Raw genomic sequence first — 20,243 nt, 5'->3', positions numbered from 1 at the left:
GGGATCTTGGCTGAAGGAGAAATATTGGCCCAAGGGGAGCTCTCCTTTCATCTTCGAAATAATTTCATGGGAGCGTTTACGTCCATCTGAGAGGAACTGGACACTGAGCACATGGGGTTTTTTTTATTGGCAATGTAAAGGTTCGCCCTGAATCAATTTAAAACTGGACCTGCCTTGGAGAGAGAGTATCTCTTCCCAAAGGATAAATAGACAATCAAAGAAGATACGTTTGTGGAACACGGAATATTAATGGTTAATAATTGTTTATACAGCTGAACCCAGACAGGAAAAGGGAGGAGGAGTCAGGCTGTTAACTGTGGGAGGAGAGTGACTCCCATTCTCCAGCTCTCTCTCTCTCTCTCTTATTTGTCTCTAGCCGGTATAAATAGCGGGACGGTTCAGCTCCTGGTTCACAGTCCGCAGGTTTCGCTGTGACGGAGAGTCACGCTCCCAAGTCAGTTATACCCAGAGACTGAAGGATGGGATTTGCGCTGTACCTTTGCTTCTTCTTGGCTTGTTCCACCTGTGAGTATCCCTGACTGTATAAGTGATACAATAGAAGTCTGCTTCTTGTCGGATATCGTGTTGCTATTTACATTCACTGATTTGATTGTTTTCTAATGTAATTACATTTTTTCCATTCGCAAACAGATGTCCAATCCGCCATCGTGCTGACCCAGCCGGCTTCAGAGACCGCTAAACCCGGAGAATCTCGCAAACTGTCCTGTTCAGTGAGCGGGTTCAGTCTGGACAGCAACTATGTGTATTGGATTAAACAAGTTCCTGGGAAAGGGCTGGAGTGGCTCCTTGCTTACAGAAAACCCTCGGATACCACGTATTACGCGCCTGGAGTCGAAGGTCGAATCATCCCATCAAGAACTTCGTCCACAACTTACATTGAGATCAAAAATCTGGAGCTGAGGACACCGCGAGGTATTACTGTGCAAAAGACCACAGCGACCTGAACAAGCCCAAAGCTCGTACAGAAACCGCAGAAGAATAATTACAGTGAATCATAGGTCAGTATTAGCTCAAAATAGGTTAAGAGATGTGATTGAACCTAGATTGAAAAGTTATGTTTTCCAAAGCAATAAAGTGGCGAAGAATAAAAACAAAATGTTGACTAACTCTGTATATTAAAGAGCATAGATGCGGGTTAGAATGTGCACAACTGACGACCAAGAGCCAAATGGAAATATTGACAAATTATTATGTGAACGGGGATAATTTTAGCCCAAAGATCTGATCCTGAGTAAAACTCTTCGATGAAATGTAATCAAAATCTGCAAATCTTCTGCTGACTGAAATGTTTTATTTTGGAGCAACAATCAGTGAGTGAGAGCAGTATTTGTGCTGGTGCGTGTCACTGTGGTTCTACAGTGGGTCACGGTGCTGTGTATACCGAACTTCTCGTACAAATACCCCAGAGAGGGAGTTTGATCAAATCTGCGATCAGTATCACAGCAGGAAAGTCAAAGAAAATAAATATGACCAACAATAAGGGTTTGGAGGAACACTGAATTACGAAAAATATATAAAAGTCTCCGTTTTTACTAATTTTGATTGTCTTGCTAAATAGGGACACAGATGTTAAAGGCGTATTTCGAACCGCTTTATGCACATAATGACGAATACTAACTGAAATATCACAGTGATATATTCCTAGAGTATTCAGAATCAGGTTTCTCAGACCGCTGTGGATTTGAATCTCGGTATTTCACATTTAACAGTCCGCCACAGTTTCTGAAATGGTACGTCTCAGAGTGATATAACTGGGGGGCACAGCCGTTACTGTTAATGCAAAAACCTAATTGGGCTAATTGCTTGCATTTCGGTCAGTGCATTTTTTCTTACAATACAACTAATTTAAACAAAACCTATATTAAACTGTGCCTGGAACTCCCCATTTGACAGGTTTCAAGAGGTGCTAAAATGTTAACTATTAAATCATTGGTTTCTGATTTCAATGCATGATCCTGAGTTACTCTGTGAAATACAAATAAAACAGTTTAATTTATAAAGTATAAAATATATTTCACAAATTTACTATTATGATAAAGCCGATCATGATTTTACTTTGCCTCTCGGCTCGGAATTTAAATTAATAGTGAATTTCTCCTCCTGTGCGTAGAACTGGTTATTGTGTGACCCAGAGCAGCGAATGTAACACTGTGACTATCCTGACTACTGGGCACAAGGGACCATGGTGACGGTGACTGCAGGTAAGAAACATGCCTTCTTTCTGTGCCGTTGGATTTGCTTCATTGTTTCACATTTCTGTTTATTTTAGTCATTAATGTGTTAACCAAAACTTTACATTGGTGGATTTTGCGTTTACAATGTTTCATTTAATTATGCTGCAAACGGATTGAACAATTCTCCTGCTTCTCGGCAAAAAAAAAGCTATGGGAGTTTTAAGCACTTGTTAGAGTGATTTGCCTTTTATCTGCTGATGAGGTTTTGTGCCTGGCTTACTTTAAATACATGAGTTTTGTTAAACAACTTGGTGTTTCTACCATGTTTAATTTCGGTGACACCTGATTGCTGCAAGTTTTGTAATCGACTGAAAGCATTGTGCTTAGAAGTGTTGGAACTAACATTGTAGACAGGAAACCGAGTGCTATCAAGGTCAAAAAAGTCATTTTAAACAATGGGTTTTATAATAAATGTTTGTCATGTTTATTTGTGTTAACTGCGCTGAAAAATATCAATATAATGTTGACGAATGTTCATCTTAAATAAGTGAAATGTTACCATAACTAAGAACAACAGAGTTAACAAATTTCCTGCCTGGGTCTGGTTTAAATGAAAACAACTTGAAACATTAAAATGCAGTAATATCGCCAGATATTACTAAAATATACCGTGAAAATCAACACAATGCATTAAACACGATCCATCGAAATGTAATTCTTCTGCCATTGTTTCATATTTCTGTTTATTTTAATAAATGACTTGTTCAATGAAAGGCAACTTTGGTGCGCTGTTGATTTGAAATGTTGCACCTGATTCTGCTGAAACGACTTAGGTAATTAAGCAGTTGTTGGATTCAGTCCCTCGGTGTTGTGATTTGGTGTTAAGTGCTGAGGAGAGTATGTGCCTGGGTTACTTTGAACAGTTAAAGCTCGTGGACCTGTTTGGTGATTCTACAACGTGTAATGTCGATCACATCTACCGTGTGTTGGTTATGTGCTTAAACCATTATGAAGGAGGGTTATAGTTACAAATCAGGCAGGCTTTTTAATCAATATTGATAGATGTATTGATGCATTTTTATTTCAGTGCTAATTGCAGATTCAACAATTAATATTTTGTTTCCTTTACCCCTATTTAATACTTGAGGTGATAATGCAATATTAAAGTACATAACCAGCGAATTTGAACTGTGATGGGGAGTTAAATGAATACAACTCAAACGGTTATAATGTGTCAATATTTCCCAAGCTAACAGCAATAAAAAAGAGTATTGAAAGACATTTAGCAGATAATCTGTGCTATCCACAACTCTGCTGCAAAGCACAGCACAATTAATATCAGCCGGACAAATGCAGAGGTTCCAGCAATTTCCATTGTTTTTTTTTAAATATAACACACACTGATCGCTCTGCAGTGTTTAGTTCAAACAGGGATTTTAAATTAATTGGTTCCTCCCTGGTTTACGCAGGTTGAAAGGTGCTAATTAATTATCAATATTAAATACGTTTTGTAAATTGCAGCTAGCTAATTTATTATATCTTCCGGGTTGGTGAACCTTTGCTGTGCAGCCAAACAGCGTTGTTCCTTCAATTTTAGACCATTATCACTAAGCCAATCTTAAACAGTTTGCAGTTAATGAATTGCTCAATAATTCTATTCAAATTCAGAGAAAGTTCAGAATGCAGAAGGTTGGAGATGGACAAACATTGCAATTGAAGCAGGTTGGCTTAATTATAAATGTAACTTTTGAATTGAAGAACAACATCCAATCTTGCAAAGCTGTGAGATATACGGGTTGAATTAAATGGGAGCTACCTTTCATTCTCATTAATATCGTTGTTCTTTTTGCTCGTTGAATTTCAGTGACTCAGGTGATGCAGAGGAATTGTTATCTCTCAGTTCTGCATTGATGATTGTGGAGCTTAATTTAAATAAGTAGCATTATATACCTAAACAGAAAATGCTGAAAAAAATACTCAGCAGGACTGGCAGCATCTGTCCATGGAGAAGCAGAGATCTGAAGAAGAGTCATACGGATTCGAAATGTTAACTCTGTTTCTCTCTCCACTGAAGCTGACAGACATGCTGAGTTTTGCCAGCATTTTCCGTTTTTATATCAGATTCCCAGCATCCGCAGCATTTTATTTTCATTATATATTTAAAACACATCTATGTGCATTGTGTGGATTACGGGAATGGTATATCAAAGCTTGGCTGTATTATTATCTAGGGGAGGCTCCGAAAATGGCGACAAAATGCCAGGGCTACATTAATTATTAAAAATAAAACTGTTGTTGAAATGTAGGATGATATTTAAACTCCCGAGTCCTGTTTAAGTAACTAGAGGATGATGCACTCCATTTCTTATTACCGATATGAGTGCCCGGATAGCGTTTGAACAATTTTAAGCTGCCCACTTATAAATCTATCATGTGAAATACACGTTTATAACAGAAGAGCTTTTACGTCGTGCAAACATAGTCACAAGCATGCAAAACATACACGGGTGTAGGTATAGAAGCACATTCTTATACATTTTTGATCATCTTAATTTGTTAAAAGTAATATAATGTATTTGTCCAAAAGTGTATGGAATTATTTATTTAATTTAAGAAATGTCACCTTAATTTAATTAAGCCTATTATTAACAAGAGACAAATATCTCCCGATTTGTTAAATTCTTGCTCTGTTACAATGTCCCTGTTATAGATATAAATTACCATAAATGTAAATTATTTTGATGTACCTGTTCTCAGCCAAACTAACTCTAAGGCTGTTGTGAAAACTGTACACAGACAGGCAGAACTTGAGGCCCGTCAAAGGGAGTTTTTCAATTTAGAATCAGAATAATTTCAAAGAAGTGACGTGGTTATAAATTTAGAAAAGTTTTAATCTATTCAAACGGATTAATGGATACTGGAGAAATCTATCTTTAGTAGAATGATTTTTGCATTGTTTATGTCTGTTCTGTTTCTATGTGCGTGGTCACTGTGCGAGAATCAGATGCCTTCTGTCTGTTTGTGAACTTTCTGGTTCATTCTCCTGTATTTCAGGGAATTAATTTCGAACCATTTATTTAAGAAGTTTGTAAATCCGAGAAAGATGCGAGTCTGTTCTTAAGTTTGAGAAGGTGTCTCAGAAATAAGATCAGTATTCCAGTTTATGGAATTCAGAAGGAATGCAAAGTGTAGAAAGATATTTTTCCTGTTCAGTGTTTGCTGTATCAGAGCCGGTGGTTTGTTGATGAGTCCAGTCTAAGCGCAAGTTTCAACTAACAATGCGGAATAAAGGGAGTTTTAGAATGCATCCCGCCATTACTATTCCTGAAAAACAGCACTTCACAGGACTGTGCAAAGAGAGTTTTAGTATAATTCACCTGTTCTGTATCTGACATGAGAGTGTTGGCACTGTCAATGTTCAAGGAACTTTGAACAGTATCAAACACATTGGGCGTGAGTGCTCCGAATTAGATATGTAAAATTAAATGCCTCAATTCCTCCAATGAAGTAGCAGATCGTTAATTTAAAGTACATTTCATTCTAAAAAAAAGCCAAGTCTCTGATGAAGGAATGATGATTAAACATTTTCAATAACAGATAATATTTGAATCAGATTGACCTGATCTAAAGCTCAATTTCAGGACAGTTAAACGAAGTGACTGTAACGTTACCTTCTGCGAAATGATCGAATCTGGAAATAAATTGTGCAGCTTAAATGGACAGTATGGTGCCTTACTCCTTGTCTAATGCAAACTACGGTGGGAATGAAAGCTGGAAAACATGAATTTAACTTAACTCAATGCACAACCTGATTCCAACTGGCCTAAGGACATTTGATGAACTATCATAGAGGCAGTTTTACTGTTGTTCTGCTTTACTAGTGCTATGAGTTTCATGTGGAACTTCAATGTTCTTCTCCCTTGTATCTAATCAGTACAGTCTGTGAACTGTGAACATTTGATTGGGCAGTGTAGATGAAACGCCTTTTTCTCAACATGTATCTATTCATGCATCCATTTTTCCATCCATCGATGCAAAGATCAATATATTGATCGATCTATCTATCTATCTATCTATCTATCTATCTATCTATCTATCTATCTATCTATCTATCTATCTATCTATCTATCTATCTATCTATCTATCTATCTATCTGTCTGTCTGTCTGTCTGTCTGTCTGTCTGTCTGTCTGTGTCTGTCTGTCTGTCTTTCTATCTGTATATCTGTCTATCTGTCTATCTATCTATCTGTTTATCTAACCAAGATAGCGGATAATAATGGATTATTTGCAAACATCATTGAGCTTTGGCAACTTTGGAGAGTTAATTCAGAATTGTGATTGGCCAAATTGTCCATGCTATCAAATAGTCTCATTGAACAACTCTGGGTCATGCTTTATAAAATTGCTAAAAGTTTGTCTGTCAGTAATGAAGCTAGTCGATCCACTGGTCCGTGTTACAGAATCTTTAGAGCAAATGCTGCCAAGCATCATCCAAGTTTACCACCTGAAAACAACAACATGTTGATCATGAAACTAGAATAGGTTTGTGTAAAAACCCCACTGTCCCACTGATGTCCTTCATGGAAGATAATCGGCCGTCCTGGCCCAGAGATAGCTAAATGTTGCTGCATTGAAATAGTCATTTGCTGCTGATAAGAGGTTGATAGTAAAATGCTTTAAGCGAGAGCTCAGTGAAAATAATGCGGAAGGGTCTAAAGTGAAAGTGTTTGAGGAATGATTGATGTTTTCCTCAACAGCGGAGCAAGGGTTGGAGGAAGCCCAGGTTACAATATCCCTTATTTAACTCGCAATTATGTGGCCTCATGGGCAGTATTTCCCTTTTCCGACTTGTGCCTCATCCTGTGTACAAGACTGGCCATCATGGCGGCGTGTCCCGTCGGGCATTTCAACTCCTAAATGCAGTTTATGATCAGAGTACTTTGGATTTTAATTATACCAATATTAAACTTCGAACAATTTGCTTATTTCATAAGCACGAATCAAATTTTTAACTTGTTCAATTGACTCTTCATTCTCAGCGACACCGTCTCCCCCCACCCTCTACGCCCTGCTCTCCTCCTGTGAACAAGCAAACACTGCCGGCTCCGTGACCTACGGCTGTTTAGCTGCGGACTACTCCCCCGAAATCACCAGCGTTTCCTGGAAGAAAGATCAAGAGACGATCACAGCTGGATTGAAGACGTACCCGTCAGTGCTGAACAAGAAGGGAACCCACACCCTGAGCAGCCAGTTAACCATCACCGAATCAGAGGTGGGAAGCAGCACAATCTACTGCGAGGTTCGACGGAGCGGCTCGGTCTGGGTGAAGGAAATACCAGGTTCGTGTTGTGGGATGCACAGGGCGGCAGTGCCGGGGCTGGGTGAAGGGTGAACGAGGTCAGCAAATGAGTTATGTTCAAATTCTGCATCACATGGGTTAGAATGGAGTGACAGTATTGTGTATAGTTCAGGTGCCCATATCACACTTAGTGTATTGTGGATACCTGTATTCTCCACATCACACTTAGTGGATTGTGTAGAGTTCTGGCCTCCACATCACACTTAGTGTGATGTGGACAGCGCTGGTCTCCGCATCACAGTTATTGTACTGTGGACAGTTTTGTTCTCCACATCACAAAGTAGTGTACTGTGTATAATTAAGGTCTCCACATCGCAATAGGTGTACTGTGTGCAGTTATCCCCTCCATATCACACCGAGTATACTGTATGTAGTTCTGGTTTCCACGTAAGGAGAATGCTACAGGGGCGTTGCACTAGCAGCTAAACTACTTACAAGGACAATGCCAGAGCTGATAGATTACATCTGTCAAGTAAGAGCGAATAGGCTGGTGATCTATTCTCGACAAAATAAAAATCTGTGATGTGACCGAATAAAGGTCCTCAGACTTCTGAAATAATTTAATAGATTAGACAAGATTTAGAGCTCATGTTTACAACAGAATGTTAAAAAAAAACAATTGGCAAATCTGAATCTTCTTTACATCAAGGATGAGCAGAATGTGGGAATTCCTGTAGGTGAGACGTTACTGAGACCCTGTTCAGGGGAATCTTAATAGATACATGAGGGAGATTGTAAAGAAGGTGGTTTTTATACTGCGAGATGAAGTAGAGCGAGAGGAAGTTCTTGTGGATCCTAAACTCCATCATTGAACTATGGGGCCGGCTGGGCTGGTTCTCTCCTGTGGATTTTAAGTAAATAGTTCTACAGTTTTTAATTGCTTGGTTTGAAGCAAAATTAATTCCAAATATTAATATTTGTTGCAGATATTGTGGTGCATCATCAAACTGTTCTCCTCACCGTGAGCCCCAGTGACGAAATCACAAGCAGCAGATTTGCAACCATCGTCTGTTCAATAGTTGATTTCCGTCCAAATTCAATCAACGTGAAATGGCTGAAGAATGGACAGGCCATGGTCTCGGGCTTCGTCACCTCTCCCGGCTTTGAAGTAAACGGGAACTTCTCGGCGACCAGTCGGCTGACAGTCCCCGCTGGGGACTGGTTCAGTCACACGCCCTATACCTGCCAGGTCACTCATAAAGGGGTCACTCAAAGCCGAAACATCACCAAACCTGAGGGTAAGAGACACAACCCGAGAAATTTCAAGGCCATTCTTGGTGCCAATCTCTGTCCAAGCCAAGAATTATTTTGGAATGATTAAAAGTCAGAGAATGTCTCCCATTTGCCAATTTTCCCGCTTTCGTTTCCTTCCAAACGAAACAAAAACACACTGAAGTAAGAATGTCTCCCATTTGCCAATTTTCCCGCTTTCGTTTCCTTCCAAACGAAACAAAAACACACTGAAGTAATCCTATCATTTACACAGCGTCTTTACCAGCATCAGATTGTCCTAAAACACTTAACAGCCAATGAATGAACGTGAAAATGTGCTCATTGTCGTAAAGTAGAATATTCAACAGCGATTTGCTGTACAACAGTTTCCTATAAACTGGGACATGATGCTGACTGGATTTATTTATTTATTAATTGATTTCATTCTGTATGTTAAGGGACACATGTTGGCCAGCAAATAGACACACTTTAGCTAAGCATTTAGAACGTTTACTTTACATTTTTTTTTCAGATTTCCAGCAATATTTGGATTTTAGAACTAAATAACATTATTGGTTTTGCTGCTGGGGATGGTTCAAAGTAACTCAGGAGGGGCGTAGGAACAAGGAGTGAATGTCAGAGAGTAATACCAGGGTAATTCAATTCTGGGAGAGGGAGCTAACACTAAAAGAGGGTATAGTCAGTTAATAGATGGAGTCAGGAGAAGGGAGCATGCAATGAAGCCTAAATCAGCGTTGCATTGCATGTATGTGAACGCACGGAGTATGGTTAATAACATTTGGGAGTTACTGTCATAGATTGTCTTGTGGGATTATGATGTTAGGGCAATAACGGAGATAATGGTTATCTTAAAGAAGGGCAGAATTGGGTGTTAAATATTCGTGGTAACAAGATGTTCAGAAAAGACAGGAAAGGGCATAGAAAGGGGGCGGGTGGTCGTGGCGTTTTTGGTTAAGGAGAGTATTGCAATACTGGAGAAAACAATGTGTCAGGCGATTCAAGGACAGAACCAATTTGGCTGGAGCAAAGGAATAAGAAGGGTGCAATTACATTGCTGGGTGTAATGTATAGACCGCAATAGCTAGTGGGAAGATGGAGAGGAGCATGGAAATAACAGGGAGGTGCAAACATCATCGAGTAGTTATAATGGAGGGGGGAGGGGTTCATTACCCGAATATATACTGGGATAGTGGTACCGTAAGGGGCAGTGAGGGAGCAGAATTCCTAGATTATACTCTGGAGAATTTCCTACAGCAGTGTCCAGTGCAAGAAGAAAGGAGGCACTGCCTGACATCGTTCTTGCGAATGAGGTGGGCCAAGTAAATAAATTGACAGGAGGGGAGCATTTAGGGGACAGTGATCATTGTATCATAAGGTTAAGGATGACGGTGGAAAATCGCATTGATCAATCCAGGGTAAGAATAGTCAACTTGCAGACAGCGGACTTCAATGGGGCAAGAATGGGGCTGGGCCTGATAGACTGGAACCAAAGGTTGGTGGGAAAAACAGTAGCTGAACAATCGGCTAACTTCAAAGGTGAGATGGTTTCGGCACAGTCAAAGTATGTTCTCTCAAAGGGGAAGGGCAGGAGAAGCCAATCCAGAGCTCACTGGATGGCAATGGGGATAGAAATTAAGTTAAGGAAGAAAAAATGTGCTTACAGCAGATGCCGGGTAGCAAATACATTTGAGAACCAAGCTGAATGCAGAAGGTTCAGAAGGGATGTGTAAAAGAAAATACGAGAAGCAAAGAGGGATAATGAAAAAAGACTGACAGCTAACATAAAAGGAAATCCCAAAGTATTCCATAAGCATATGAATGGTAAAAGGGTTGTAAGAGGAGGAATAGGCCGATTAGGGATCAAAAAGGAGATTTACACATAGAGGCAAGAGGCATGGCTGAGGTGTTAAATGAATACTTTGCAGCTGTCTTTACCTACGAGGTAGATGTTGCCCAGGCCATGGTGACACAGGAGGAAACTCAGTCACTAGAAGGGTTTAAAATTGATAAGGAGGAGGAATTGCATCAGCTGTTGGCATTTAAAGTTGATAAGGCACCGGGACCGGGTGAGATGCGTCCAATAGTACTGAAGGAAGTGAGAGTGGAAATTGCAGAGACACTGACAATAATTTTTCAGCGTTCCCTGCATTTGGGGGAGGTTCTGGAGGACTGGAGAATTGCAAATATTACGCTCTTGTTCAACAAAGTTTATAAAAGTCTGCCCTGCAATTACAGACGAGTCAGTTTAACATCGGTGGTGTGGAAACTTCTGGAAACAATTATTCCGGATGGAATTAATATCATATGGGATAATGTAGATTGATTAGGAAGATTCATCACGGATTTATTAAAGGAAAATCCTGTATAACTAACTTTCTGGAGTTTTTTCAAGAGTTAACAAAGATGGTTAATGAGGGCAAGGCCGTTGATGTGGTCTATATGGACTTCCAAAAGGCTTTCGATACAACACACAACAGACCTGTGAGGAAAGTTATAGATCATGGAATTAAAGGGACAATAGCTAAGTGGGTAAATATTTATATATATAAATGATCTAGATCTTGGTTTACAGGGGACAGTTTAAATGTTTGTGGACGACGCAAAACTTGGGAGAATTTGGGGAAATGTGATGTCACACTGACAAAGCAGGCAGTCCTGGGCCCTAACAGTTGATGTTGAAGTCGGTACCTCTCACAATACAGTACTCGATCAGTACTACATTTCTGGTATCAGCTACACTTGTGTTCAAACATCTGGAGTGGGGATTGAACCCATGTTCTTTCTGAATCAGAATCCCCCGATGATCAGGATTCCATCAACTCACAAAACACGGTGACATTTTGTTCAAAAGTTGGACAGTGAGTGAGGAGTCATTGGTTTTAATTTTATCCGAAATTGATTGATCACATTGTGAGTAGGATCGATGTCTGCAGGCCTTTACTGGTAATTGCCCACGACTTCAATTCCGACAAAGATGTGCACTTTATTTCTGCTGCTGTTTTCAGATTGAGCAGCGCTGATAGCAGTTTGCATAGTCTCGGCTGCAATCCTTTGAGTACAAAAGTCTAATGAGTGATCGAATTGCGGTGTTTCGGTTAATTAATGAAATTGGAAAAGGGGAGAAATGTTTAGTCCTCCAAATTAGGGATAGGAAAATCCTGAGGAAGGCGATTTTGACAACATTTTCCTCACACTGTGAAATATTATCACTTTCCTTTTCCGCAAGATTTTCTGAGGCTGGGAATCAATTGACATTTCAAAAAAAGAGATTAACATTGTTTTTTTGAAAATGTTATCGCACGTGACAGAACGGGGAGGATAAATGGGGTTAAGGCGCACATTATCCTTACAGAGAGACATAGAGGGCTGAATGGTCTCTTCCTGTGCTGTGAGCATTCTATCATTCACTGATTCCTTGATTTCGGGACGTGTGATAATCTGTCTATAAAACAATTGTACCTGAATTTATTCACATTGTTGCACCGGCATTTGTTTTATCCAGTCCCAGTGGTTCTGGCTGGAAATACACATGGAATGTTATGGAGTCTCCCGGAATTATTGCAAGTCACTGACCTTCAAATAATGATGGCCTTTACATGGCAGGGAGAGGTCAAATAAATATTCCCGTCGTGAGAGTGAAAGCTGAATACTGGGTTTCTGATTCTGAAGATGATGTTTTGGTTGACATTCATTTCTGCTTCACAGTTTCCGACTGCACCGATCCCGTAATTACTCTACAGCCGCCGCCAATAGAACAGGTCTTACTGGAGGCGACAGTGACCTTAACCTGCATTGTGAGTAACGCCCCTTATGGAGTCCTCGTGAATTGGACACAAGAGCAGAAGCCTTTGAAATCAGAGATTGCTGTCCAGCCGGGAAAGGATCCTAACAGCGTGGTCAGCCACCTGAATATCTCAACACAAGCCTGGCTGAGTGGGGCTGAGTTCTACTGCGTGGTGAGCCATCAGGATCTGCCGACTCCTTTAAGAAATTCCATCCACAAGGAAGAACGTAAGTGGTGAGAATGAATCAATAAGTGAGCTAGTGTGCAAATTCCCAGTGTAAGTTTAAGAACCAATAATTAGTGTACAGTGCATTAATGAGCTAGTCTGATTGGTAATTCCACTAACTAAAATCCCTAGGCCCGTACATGAAGCATTCTAGCAGTAAATTCATAAGTAGGTGAATGAACAAGAAACTGTACTGCAGGGTTTGATGATATAAGGTGGGAGGAGCTTGGTGTACAGTTTAGACACCAGCACAGAACCGTTCCGCCGAATGGCCTGTTACTGATGAAACTTTCCAATCCAATCCCGCATATTCTCAGTGTAAATGATTGCATCCACATCTGCTCCGAGCTAGAAAGCCGGTCAGACCCTAAAGTGGAAAATGGAGATCTTGAAAAGTCAAAACAAAACACATTTCTCTCACAATCTAACCACCGGTGTCATTTTCTCTGGAATTCTCCAGTTTTTTTTTTTGACATTTATTGTAAATTTTTTGCAGCTAAATATCCGCGGGAACCATCCGTCTCTGTCCTCCTGCCCCCGGCTGAAGATGTCTCCGCTCAGAGATTCATCTCCCTCAGCTGCTTAGTGAGAGGTTTCTCCCCCCGAGAGATCTTCGTCAAGTGGACCATCAATGACAAGCCGGTGAATCCGGGGAACTACAAGAACACCGAGGTGATGGCGGAGAACGGCAATAACTCCTTCTTCATGTACAGCCTGTTATCCATTGCAGCGGAGGAGTGGGCCAGCGGCGCTTCTTACTCCTGTGTGGTGGGACATGAAGCTATTCCCTTGAAGATCATCAACAGAACGGTTGATAAATCCAGCGGTAAACCGAGTTTTGTGAATATTTCCCTTGCACTGATGGACACCGTTAATTCATGTCAATGAGAATCTATCGCTTACATTTCGTACTTTAGTAGAAATAATAAAGTATTTTCCTCCAATTGTGAATTAAATACACAGCTACTTAATTAATTGTGTTTCTAGTTTTGCTAATGTTAGGCCTGTTTAGTTGATGTCGGGAATTTACAGGTCTCAGACCCGAGTCTTGTACAATCAGTGCACCCAGCTCAGATACACCCTGGGTTAGAGACAGAATAATTCTCATCCATTACAGAATTCTGCAAAGTTACTTCACCAACTTGCCCCTCGCTGAGGTGAATTCTGACAATGTCCCATTTCCCACCAGCACACACAGCAGCAGCATTTAGATCCCGTTGTTCCTGTTTAATGTCCATCCATTCAAAGTTCTACCAGCTGGAAGTTGCCGCATCGCACCCACTGGGAACTGAAGTGAGGGTCACACGGGAACGCTAAATGTTACTCCACTTAACCAACATAGAAAGAGGGGACGGCATTAGTTAACGCAATGTACCAGCACCTCCCCAACAGAGACAACCGGAGGGGAAATTGTTTAGCCAACGAGAGGGAGTGGAGAGGGGAACATTAACTCACTAAACTCCCAGAGCAGAGGGTTTAGAAGTGAACAGCTGTCTATGATATGGGTTCAGGTACAAGGCGGCTTCTAGATTCCTGCGCTCATATTGTAATCTTCAATCATGGCAATCATGGTGCAACATGATATCTTTGAAACGCTTTTCAATCTCCTGTTCTTGTGAATCATAAGATGACAATGATTTCTCATAATCCAAAACTGAACTGCTGATTCAATCCTTCCCATTTTTCCAGTTATGTTCCTAATGTTTCTGGGTACTTCTGTTTAATTCTTGCATTCTATCGCTTGATGTCTCATTGAACCCCACAGAAAACACATTCATTCACAGAAAAGAGAATAGTGTTCTCCATCGATCATACCTTCACGGTCAGGCCACGTTTTTCATGTTCAGAGATATGTGGAAAAATAATAAAAAAAGCACAACACTGACACAAGCTCATAAACACACACGCACACAAACACACACACACACGGACTCACAAACAAACACACACACGCACACACACGCACACACACACAACAAAGGCACACATGCATTCTGACTCAAGATCTCTCTCTCTCCCAGACAAACACATACAGAGGCACACAGGCACAAACACACGCACACACAAACACTGACAGGAAAAAAATGCACACAAACACTAGTACATAAAAATACACTCACACATACAGGCTCACACACACACACACAAATACACACACACAGACAAAGACAGACTCACACACACCCTGACACATGATCACACACACACACACACACACAACAAAGGCACACACGCATTCAAACACAAGATTTATCTCTCTCTCTCTCTCTCTCACAGACAAGCACACACACAGGCACAAACACGTGCACACACAAACACTGACAGAAAAAATGCACACACACTGGTACGTAAAAATACACACACACACACACTCGCAAACACAAACACACGCGCACACACACACACACACACACACACGCAGACTCTCTCACACACGCGCACACACAATCTCTCAAAGACACACTCACACACACCCTGGCAGAAGGTCACACACACACACAACAAAGACACTCATGCATTCTGAAACAAGATGTCTCTCTCCATCTCAGAGACAAACACACACAGAGAGACACAGAGACAAACACACGCACATGCAGACACTGACAGAAATAATGCACACACTGGTACATAAAGGTACACACACACACAAACAAACACAGACACACGCAGCCACATGCTGACGCAAGCTTATAAGCACACACAAACGCAAAGAAGCACACACACAATCTGACTCAAGTTCTCTCTCACGCACACACAAATATGCACACATACAGACACAAGCACAAACAAGCGCATACGCGGACACAAACAAAATTGCATACACACACGTACACAAAGGTAGGCACACACACACGCACACACACACACACACACACAAACGCACACCCGCTAGATCATGCACACATGCCTGAACACATAAACACAGACTGACATACACACAGACAGACAAAAGCAAACAGACAGGCACAGAGGCGCACACACACACACACACAAACATACATAAACAAACACACACATACACACACACACACACAAACATACATAAACAAGCACACACATCCACACACAAACGCAAACACACACAAACATACATAAACAAGCACACACACACACACCACTAGATCATGCACACATGCCCGAACACATAAACACAGACTGACATACACACAGACAGACAAAAGCACACAGACAGACAGAGAGGCACACACACACACACAAACATACATAAACAAGCACACACATTCACATACACACACACACACACACAGACATTGACACAGATATGCGTACACACACGCACTTACAGACACTCAAACACATGCATAAACGAGCACACATACAGGCACACACAGGCATACACATGCAGGCAGACAGACACACACACAAACACACATATATACATAGAGACAAAGACACACTCGCACACACACAAGCACACACAATCACACAAGCATATACACACACCCACGCACAAGCACACACACCTGCGCACAAGCGCACACACACACACATACATATACAAAAAAGTCACACAATCAAAAGACACGTGTAAACACATACCTCCACACGCTGATAAATATACACCCACAAACATACACACAGGCAGAAGATCACACACACACACACACAAACATACACAGGCACACAGAAACACACACACACACACAGACGCACACACGCATATACTTACACACATTTCCACACACACACAGGTTCATACACACACAAGGAAAAAGAGACACACATACACAAACACACACACGCATACACACACACACACACACACACAGACACACACACACATACACATACGTACACAAGCACCAGCATACATACACACAGATGCTTATGCACAGAGCCACACACACAAGCACACACAAATGCACATGCAAACACTGACCCACACACTAATAAACATACACAGGCAAACACACAGGCATACACACAAACAAACCCACACACACACTCACAAGAGCACATATATACACAGAAAACATGCAGTCATGCACACTCACAGTAAAACACCACAAACATGCACATATGCAAACACATACTCACAAATATACACACACACTCAGCAAACAGTCAAACACACATACATACACAGGTGCACACACAAACACCACACACACACACATGCACACAGACACGCACACACACACACACACACACACGCACACACCTAAAAACGCAGATACTCTCTCACACACATGCCCTCACAGTCACACACTTACAAACATGTGTACGCACACAAACACATATGCATATATACACACACAACAGACACAAATACAGATGTACACAACCCCGTTTGCAGACTCATACAGGACATGTAAACATACACATGAACATGTTCATTACTATGCTTCAATGAACACAACAATATAGATCTAAAGACACACTATCACACAATAATACACTTACATAGGCATTTCTACAAACACATTAAAACATTGACACACGGGCACACAGACACACAGATGATCAGACCTAACATTTTCAGAAACACAGAACAAGAAACAACTGAATATATTCACGCACTCATAAAAAAACAAAAACATAAACACACGCTTTAGTACACATGGACACGTAAACATACATAAACACATCGTTATAAATATCCATCAACGCATACATAAACGCACACCTTAACATACTCACACGCTCATGGGGTCACCATTATTAACATAGCCAACATAGAATATAAAAAGGCACAATATCAGATATATTAACAGGCATGGAAATAAACAAACTCTTTAACACAGACATTAATAAGTGAACATAAAGATTAACGCATAAAGTCACATTAACACACTGATACGCACACATTTACAAATGAACAAACATACACACACAGGAGCGCCACACATAAATAAGCATATCAACACTCATGCCACATGAACACACACATCAACCCTCATATAACATGGCACATAAACACAGTTAAAGGCAGAGCAAGAGATACTCCTGCACACATATGCAAATATTAAAAAACAAAGGCAAATGCCAAGCTACAGACGAAAGAATAATACAAATATATTTTGTTAACGGACACATCTTCCAAAAATTTCTGGGAGCACATAAAGACCCAGGAAACACACTGAAGCAATGTTCTTAATTGTAAATTGATTTAAGTTAATTATATGCCAAACATTCCCATCACAAATAAACAAATAAGATGAAAATTCACAAAAGATATCTTACAGAGTTCAGAGTCTCGGAATTAGTAGCTATCAGTACCTATCATTAAAATAATTGTTATCAATTGGTAAACCTCCTGCAATTTCCATCATAATATAAGCAAAAGATAGGTCAGTACGAAATTTGTTCCAAAATAAACTGGTGTCGAAGGGGAAAAGAACACGTTTTCCAATAGGGAAAGGATGAGGAATGTAAAGTGAGAACAGCTGTGGAGTTAGTAACAGACAGAGATTGCTGAGAGTCACTAATTCATTAATAGATATGTATTGAAAATTGAATTAGAGAACAAACCAATTGCTTGAGGAAGATACAATACAATTAATATATATATAAAAAAACAGCAAGACACCCTCGATTAATAAGAATGTAATTAAAATTTCTCGGTTCTATCCCTGCAGATTCCACAGACCGCATGTGGATTGAAGAAAATGAGGACGATAACGGGAACATCTGGACAACCGCTTCCACATTCATTGTCTTGTTCTTCCTGAGCATTTTCTACAGCACTGCCGTCACTCTGGTGAAGGTGAGAAGATTCAATCCTCTAACACTACAATCTGACAGAAGCGGTTTGAAAACTTTCTAAATGTTTCAACAATTAAAAACTATAACATAAATGCACCAGATCATAAACATCTGCTTCATTATTTTCTCCCTCTTTTACAGATCAAGTGATCGGTTGAATTTCGGACCCAGTAGCTTTTCCTCAGCTGTTCATTAAGATCTCTGTATTCCAATTTAAAATATGTTCTCTTGGTGATCCCGAATCTGTAACCGAACCTGTAACAGTATTTCCGTTTCCCTGTATGAAATGTGCGAGATGATAATGGTTGTAATGTAATTGTAGCATCTAATTTCCCTGGAGTTAGGATTTCAATTGTAATTAAGTAACTTTTCTCATTCCTTATTCACTATTGTTCCCTTCCCTTTCCGTTAAGCCGCTGTTTTCTCTTTCTGATCTATGTTCCAGTGGTACATACAGTTTACCAACTTAGAGCGCATGTGTTCTGTTCTCAATGTGACCTCAGGCGTTATACTCACTTCTGTTAACTTTAAAATAAACTTTCCTGTAAAATATCCTCTGACATTGCGAATAAATCTGGAATGAAAAGTGAACTAACTGTGACTTTGCTGAATTCCTTTCTCCAAGACCCATCGACACTGTTCCATTTTCCCTATTACACGTTTCTCCCAGTTTTACTGGTCCTGTCTGGGATCTATTTGCCCACAAGTCTCCACTAGGCCGCCCATCGGTGTATCGAGGCCTTTACCTCTGCCTGTTTCTGGCAATTGCCAGAGGTAGAATGATTGAACTGGGAGGGTCACCTCAGTGATTTCACTCATACTCTGGGTGGCCACAGTCATATGTCAGGCAATTCTAAAGAGCAGGAATCGGCTTCATCAGAGGCTGATACACGACAGGATATTTAAGCAGAAAACTTCCTTAACAGTGCCCCATTCAACACTCCCACGGTTGGTGCAGCCAGGGTCATAAACAGGGTAAAGATCCCTCTGCATTATCCGATTAAACACTTTGAAGGCGGGGATCCACGGGCTAAATAAATAACACAGGCAGAACAGGGAGCACAAACCAAGGAGAGTCTCCAGAGACTGGGAAGTGCCTGGCACTGATATATGATCGAGTGCAAATCCTGTAAATTATTACAGAGCTTTAGGTCTCTTGGACATTCCGGGGGGACAGAACCGCGAAAATGCCAAAGACGGGGTTCCACGTTATGCAGCAAGTAAACATAAACATGAGGCTTGTTCCCAGATCCTGGGGCCGATCGGATACTGAGACACTGGCTTCGCATTTTCTCTTAAATACACAAACAGTGATTTCCCGCACCCAACCCAAACCCACCCCTTTCTGTTAAACCGATACACGGTCCACGTCCAGGTAAACACATTGGCCGTGCACTTCCACCTTTTCTGTTAAGTCCATTAGCCCTGTCATTCTCCCTTCAGCTTTGATAATGAACTGTCTCCCTGATCAGCTCATTCCCTCTGATACCATCTCCCTGAACTGACTGAACATCACCCCAGGGATCCTCTCCCCCTGCTCCACTCCCTCTGATAACATCTCCCTGAACATCACCCCAGGGATCCTCTCTCCATGCTCCATTCCCTCTGACACAATCTCCCTGAGCTAACTGAACATCACTCCAGGGATTCACTCTCCCTGTGAGATAGAGACTGTCTGAGATAGTGTGTGCGTGAGGGAGAGTGTGTGTGGGGGAGAG

At 40.9% G+C, this 20,243-nt stretch overlaps 1 long non-coding RNA gene and 1 gene segment (V, D, J or C); one reads left to right on the top strand and one right to left on the bottom strand.

Annotated features, from left to right (window-relative positions):
• The window catches only part of LOC144698294 (uncharacterized), a 451,035-nt gene that overhangs the window by 82,135 nt on the left and 348,657 nt on the right, over positions 1 to 20,243 (bottom strand). The window lies entirely within an intron of this gene.
• On the top strand, positions 652 to 18,999 carry LOC144698263 (Ig heavy chain C region, membrane-bound form-like). The segment is given in 8 exon segments: positions 652 to 1,019; positions 2,132 to 2,222; positions 7,236 to 7,535; positions 8,482 to 8,793; positions 12,494 to 12,799; positions 13,295 to 13,624; positions 18,399 to 18,526; positions 18,667 to 18,999. Coding segments are annotated over 7 exon segments (1,404 nt in total).

This window comes from Cetorhinus maximus, chromosome 23, assembly GCF_964194155.1.
Source record: "Cetorhinus maximus chromosome 23, sCetMax3.hap1.1, whole genome shotgun sequence".
Taxonomy (NCBI): Eukaryota; Metazoa; Chordata; class Chondrichthyes; order Lamniformes; family Cetorhinidae; genus Cetorhinus; species Cetorhinus maximus.
This window is presented reverse-complemented; position numbering and strand designations above follow the sequence as displayed.